Source organism: Bos indicus, chromosome 19 (assembly GCF_029378745.1).
Source record: "Bos indicus isolate NIAB-ARS_2022 breed Sahiwal x Tharparkar chromosome 19, NIAB-ARS_B.indTharparkar_mat_pri_1.0, whole genome shotgun sequence".
Classification (NCBI taxonomy): domain Eukaryota; kingdom Metazoa; phylum Chordata; class Mammalia; order Artiodactyla; family Bovidae; genus Bos; species Bos indicus.
Genome location: NC_091778.1, coordinates 42,608,360 through 42,615,000, shown reverse-complemented (window position 1 = coordinate 42,615,000; position 6,641 = coordinate 42,608,360). Strand labels below are relative to the sequence as shown.

The following is a 6,641-nucleotide window of genomic DNA, read 5'->3' as shown; positions in this document are numbered from 1 at the left end:
ATCTCCAGCTGCTGCCGCCCCTCTTGCTGTGGCTCCAGCTGCTGCCTGCGCCCAGTGTGTGGCCGGGTCTCCTGCCACACCACTTGCTATCGCCCCACCTGTGTCATCTCCACCTGCCCCCGCCCCGTGTGCTGTCCCTCCTCTTGCTGCTGAGCCACCTCTCTGAACCCACCCTCTCTTTATCCATCTTATCACAGAAGCAGACTCCATGCATCACACAGACACCAGAGGAGAGGCCATTCCCATAGTCTGTGTGTCCACATCCTGACCTCAGGCCAGACTCTCTCCTTTGTTGGCCTTTTCCTTACTAGCAAATGAAACTAGGTGGTATTTATAGAAAGAAATTAGCAGAGTTGCCCCAGTTCTATACTTGACCTTTTGATTTGGGGCTACTGGGTCTTCCAGTCCAAACATGAAAATTCCTACAGGGCCTATAGGGGCCCTGGTGTCACAGCCTCAGATTTGAAAGTCTGGGGGCTACATCCTATAATGCTTCTACAGTGATATTTTTGTATTTTGTTTCTGCTTCTGAATAAAGCTCCACTTTCCTGGCCCATACAATGTTCTTGTGTTTGCTGCTTTATAATGATTGTCCTCTTTTCCTGGGAAATGGTATTCAACATATTAATACAACTCTATCAGGCTTACCAATTTCTGCTTTCACCTTTAGGACAAACCCAATATGCAGTGATATAGAAGAAAACAAACAAACCCAGAAATAACACAATACGTAACGCAATGTCTCCAAGAGAATTGAAAAATAATAATTTCCTTAAAAAATTTAAGGTTATGGAGGAGAAGGATTATACCCCACAGCAAACCTTTCTTAAATATTTTTAAAGCATGTGCTGTATGCTCAGTCATGTCCGACTCTTTTCAACCCCATGGATTGTAGCCCACCAGGCTACTTTGTCCATGGGATTCTCCAGGCAAGAATACTGGAGTGGGTTTCCATTTCCTTCTCCATTATAAAGCATATATTTCCCTAAAATCCCACTCCTCTCTTAGTTGCCTCATCCCTCCATTTTCCTTGCTTCCTTCCTTCTTTTTCCTTCCCTCTCTCCAAATACACTGCTCTGCCCTTGCTCTTCTCCTTGGGAAACCAGAGTCCTCCCTTGGGTTTATCTATCCCACATGTAACCCAATTTACTACACTCTTAGACTTCTTATTTCCTCTCCATCCACTGACAACAAGTTAATTGTTTTGGGAAAATCAACCTTCCTGAGAAGTTGGGGGCTAACAGAATACTGAAAATATTCAAATTTTAGTATTTTCTTATCTTAACGACTTTTCTAGGATGTGTATTTGACAGATGGGTCTGAGGTATCTTGTCAACATATCCTATAAGAAATACGAAACTAGTAGGGAACCCAATTAAAGGACCAAATTTGATCTTAGGTTAACTCAGAGCCCTCCCAAATTCCTATGAAGTCTATCCTAGGAAAAAAGGATAAAAACAAATTCCTGATGAATTTGTGCTAGTAAAAGTAGGAGAAACATATAGAAAGCTTTGTATATGCATATTCTAAGAGTTATAGGGTAAATAAGTAATTCAATGGTAATGAATCATGAATGTGTTTGACTTCCATAAAGTCTACACATAAATAATAATGAGATAATAATTTAAGTTGTATGGGGCATTATTGCTCACTCTTACTCAAAGCACAGAATTCTGAATGGATCTGAGATGGTAGATGAGAATTGGTTACACTTTCTCTTGGTCTCAGCATAAGAAAATTTTTTTGTTTTCTTTTTCTCTGGAGTGAGGGGCTCTTTCAGTACTTTTCTTTACAATAAAGAAAGATTTACTTATTTAATTATTTCTGTTAATTTAGTTTTAATTAGAGGATAGTTGCTTTATAATATTGTGTTGGTTTCTGCCATACATCAACATGAATCAGCCATAGGTATACATATGTTTCATCCCTCTTGAATTTTCCCCCCAGAAACAGAATATGTGAAGAATTGGAAAGGAAATAAACCAATATATCTATCATTATTTGAAAATAATATGATTATCTTCATGGAAAATGCAGTAGACTTTCACAGACCAGGAGTTGGTATGTGTATTAGTTACCTAATGTTGGTTAACAAGTTGTCCCCCCAAAAAACATTTATTATCTCATTAACTTTTTGAGGGTTAGAAATCTGGAAGTGGCATGTCAGGATCTCTCATGAGGTTGCAGGCAAGTGGTTGGCCAGGACTGCACTCTTATGAAGAGAGGAAAATCCACTTCCAAGCTCACTCACATGGCTGTTGGCAGGAGGACTCAGTTCTGCACCACATGGACTGATCACTCAAGGTAGCTGGCTTCCTTCAGAGTGAGCAACCTGAGAAGGACTAAGAAACAGAAAGAAAACCCAAATCTTACAATAACCTAGTCTGGAAAGCCCTATGTCCTCATTACTGCTGTATTCCATTCATTTGAAGTGAATGGAATGTCCAGCTTACACTTAATGGGAAGGCATTTCAAAGGACATGAGTCAGAGGAGGTGGGATCCTTGAGAGGCATCTTAGTGTCCTCCTACCACAGTCTGCAAGTGAGGCACTTACAAATCGAAAATGATTTCTAATGCCATGGGCCAGTAGGTGTTTTCTTGGGTTATAGGAAGTTAGATGTCTAAAGAGAGGATACATATGGCCTAAGCTAATGGAAAACTCCAACATTTGTAAGTTGAAAGAGGAGCAACAGCAACCACAAGAGAATGGAAAGGGATAAACAGAGAGGTAAAAAGACAGCTAGTAGACTGCAGGGTCCAAAAGAGAGGCTTCTTGAAAAATTAAAGGACAGAATGTAACTTCCAGCCATGACAAAGCAGATATAAGACCAAACCTCTTGATAAGAATGGCTGTGAGAAACAGATAAAGTTAAGAAAATAGTCATGTACAGTTGTGAGAGCTGGGTCATAAAGAAGGCTGAGGGCTGAAGAATTGATACTTTTGAATTGTGGTGCTGGAGAAGACTCTTGAAAGTCCCTTGGGCTGCAAGGAGATCAAACCAGTCAATCCTAAAGGAAATCAGTCCTGAATATTCATTGGAAGGACTGGCCACGTGAAGCAAAGGGCTGGTTCACTGGAAGAGAGCCTGGTGTTGGGAAAGATTGAAGGCAAAAGGAGCAGGGGACTTAGATAGCATCACCGAGTCAGTGGACATGAATTTGAGCAAGTTCCAGGCGATGGTGGGGAAGAGAGGAGCCTGGCATGCTGCAGTCCATGGGGTCACAAAGAGAAGGGTGGGGCATGATTTACTGACTGAACAACAGTCTTTGGAAGTTGACTTATGCAGGTAGTATTGAGAACCCACAGTCCAAGAAGAAAATTAGATCTGTTCCAGGTAGAAGATAAAAAATCACCTCAAGCCTCTACAGTTTTTTACATATGTTTGGCATTCAATAAAAATAATTACCAGGTATATAAGAATCAAAGGACCATATTATTAAAAACAAGGAAAAGTCAACAGAAATAGACTCAAGGATTTTTTGTGGGGAATATTTTGTAACATTTTCCCTTTTGGGTAACTCATGAAGTCTATGTGTAGTCTTAGAAGCTTATTTCTCTTCACAGTTAACATTATTTTGTTTTTTAAGGGATTATTTCTCTGTGCTATAATTTCTGCTTTTGTCTCTGATGTTTCCAAGGATATTCACTGTTTTGTTAGAGTTTCTCAACTTGAGATTCCTCCCCTATTCATTTAGTGTGAATTGGAAAGCTTAGTGATACTGCTGTGGTTTAGATGTCCACAGGCACTTTGATCACCACTTACAATTCCTAGTGGGGAGATAAGGTTTTCTTGTCCCCATCTTATTAGGTTCCACTTCAAGAATACAGACTATGGATAGAACGCTCCCTTCCTAGACCTTGTCTTGTGAAAGGTTTAAAGTCATTTCTTGCACCTACCTGGGTTTCAACTACCAGCCTCCCATTTTGAAAGCTTATAACTAGATACCAAACCTTCACAATCTTGGATATCAGCTATCATATGCAGTTGGCATTCTCTTTTTCTTTCTGGAAAATGAGAATTTTTCTTTCCCTTTAAGTTTGGCTATGTAATGGAAATATTTTAAAAATATTTTGCAAGCATTTCTATTTGCTTGATCTAGAAGGTGGGTCTGTTAGCATCAACTTCATCTGCCATGTTGTTAAAAGTCCTATATTTTCAGGGACCCAAGAAGATGAAAAAGATTATGGCATTAATTAGAAACACAAGAAAGTCTTCTTATAGTAGAAGCTCCTATTAAGATTTATCATATACTTTAATATTTCCCCCCAAAGACACAAACTACTTCCTCTTAATATACTAACACTGCAGGAAAAGATTTTTAATCTTAATTCATTTAAATATTTTTTTACTTTTTATTTTTTTTCACATACCTGTGTTTATTTGTTATCATTTAAATAGGCACTTGCTTATTTACGAGGGATGTTGGATTATTTTGTGGTATTTTCTTTTTCTTTTAATTAATTAATTTATTTTAGTTGGAGGCTAATTACTTTACAATATTGTGGTGATTTTTGCCATACATTGACATGAATCAGCCATGTGTGTATATGTGTCCCCCATCCCAAACCCCTTAACACCTCCCTCCCCAAAATACAAATTGACACCACAATGAGGTACCATTTCATGCCAGCTGGAATGGCTGCTATCAAAAAATCTACTTTTTATTTTAAAAAATATTTCAAATTTACAGAATAGTTCAAAGAGTAATACGAACGTCTTTATACCATATAGTTTTTACCTATATTCAAAATCATGGCACATTTTTTTTCTCTCATAGATGGATATAGGTAGGTAAATAGATGATAGGTAGAAATAGATAGGTAGATTATGATATGATTTAGATAAAAATAAACTTAGAGTTAGGATTAGGGCTACATGAATCAAATTTTACTATGAGGATGGTAGACAGTGATTTTTAACTCCCTTTTTATTTCTGTATTAATTAGCTGACATTCTACTGTCATGGATAACTTTCTCTTATTTTTTTACACAATGGGCCTCAGTATCGACTCATGGATTTTTATTTAATGGGTTAAAATTCTTTACTGCCATTTATTCATTGTGTTGTTCAAGTTGCTCCTTATTGGGTCAGTGAGAGTCCCTTCAAGGTGGCTCCAAATACTTTTTAATACTTAAAAAAAATGAGTCATTGGTAACAGGTTCAAATTGGATATAGGAAGTAGTACCTGACACATCCTTTGAAGCACCAGAGACAGTCCAGTACCTAGTCAGCATTCGTGACTCACAGATTGGATCTGTCTTCCTCATGGCGTACAGGTAACTCACAAGGACGACCATTTTTCTCTCTATTTGCCTACAATAATTCTGCTTCTATTTTGACATCAAAAGAGATCTTGGCATCATGACGACAATCCATCCAAACAACATCATGGAGTCATACACAGACCACAGGTAAATTCCAGTGATGGAGTCCACGACAAACAGGAAAAGAGTAAAAGCAATTCTGTAAGAAAGGCTGGACTGGAAAATTTTAACACACTGGGAAAAGGAAATCTTATTTTCCTTCATTTTAAAATAGTTAACCAGAAAAACATGATGATCTAACATAATGACTAATGTTTCTTTAGGTAACTGAACTAGGAAGCAGTCTAGGACATGAACACAGCAGTCTCAGTAGGGTATAAAAGAGGACAAGCAGCAGAGATACTTCAAATCACTAAGTTCACTCTCCTATTAACATCAGAACCTCCACCCTCTGACACCATGGTCAGCTCCTGTTGTGGCTCCGTCTGCTCTGACCAGAGCTGTGGCCGAAGTCTCTGCCAGGAGACCTGCTGCCGGCCCAGCTGCTGCCAGACCACCTGCTGCAGGACCACCTGCTGCCGCCCCAGCTGTTGTGTGTCCAGCTGCTGCCGCCCAGTCTGCTGCCAGCCCACCTGCCCTCGCCCCACCTGCTGCATCTCTAGCTGCTACCGCCCCTCCTGCTGTGGGTCCAGCTATGGTTCCAGCTGCTGCAGGCCTACCTGCTGCATCTCCAGCTGCTGCAGGCCCCCGTGCTGTCAGCCTGTGTGCTGCCAGCCCACCTGCTCCCTCATCTCCAGCTGCTGCCGCCCCTCATGCTGTGGCTCCAGCTCCTGTGGCTCCAGCTGCTGCCGCCCGAGCTGCTGCCTGCGCCCAGTGTGTGGCCGGGTCTCCTGCCACACCACTTGTTATCGCCCCACCTGTGTCATCTCCACCTGCCCCCGCCCTGTGTGCTGTCCCTCTTCTTGCTGCTGAGCCCGCTGCCCTGTGACCACTGTCTCCATTTACCTCTGTCCCCATAGATGCAGACCCTCCTTTGGGGTTGATGTTACTCAGCTAAACTGGGCTTCATAATTACTGTGAGGAACCAGACCAAGCTGTTGAAGGAGATGGATATGGCATGGAGCACTTCTCCAGTAACAGATTTTCCCCTTTCACCTGAAAACTGGTAAACTCATTCTTCTAACTTTTCCTAAGACTTTTCTGTAACCTGATCTATTTCTGTACCAAAATAAAGTGATACTTTCCTGTATTAAAAATTCATTGTGGTTTTTTTCTCCTTTAAGATTTTGTCTTTGGTTGCTAGACAAATTACACCTGCAGGACACACAGCAGGGCCTTGCCACTTCTCGGTGACAGTCATTCACCATCTAATT

The 6,641-nt window shown here is 40.6% G+C and overlaps 1 protein-coding gene across 1 annotated transcript in view; it reads left to right on the top strand.

Annotated features, from left to right (window-relative positions):
* LOC109574517 (keratin-associated protein 4-12-like) overlaps window positions 1-6,240 on the top strand; it is a 6,723-nt gene extending 483 nt beyond the window's left edge. Inside the window, exons 1-3 of the mRNA XM_070774448.1 lie at window positions 1-54; window positions 4,781-4,790; window positions 5,708-6,240. The exon at window positions 1-54 is cut by the window's left edge and continues 483 nt beyond it. Coding sequence (XP_070630549.1) covers window positions 1-54; window positions 4,781-4,790; window positions 5,708-6,240 — 597 coding nt within the window. The remainder of the gene's footprint in view (window positions 55-4,780; window positions 4,791-5,707) is intronic.
* Window positions 6,241-6,641: the final 401 nt, after the last annotated feature.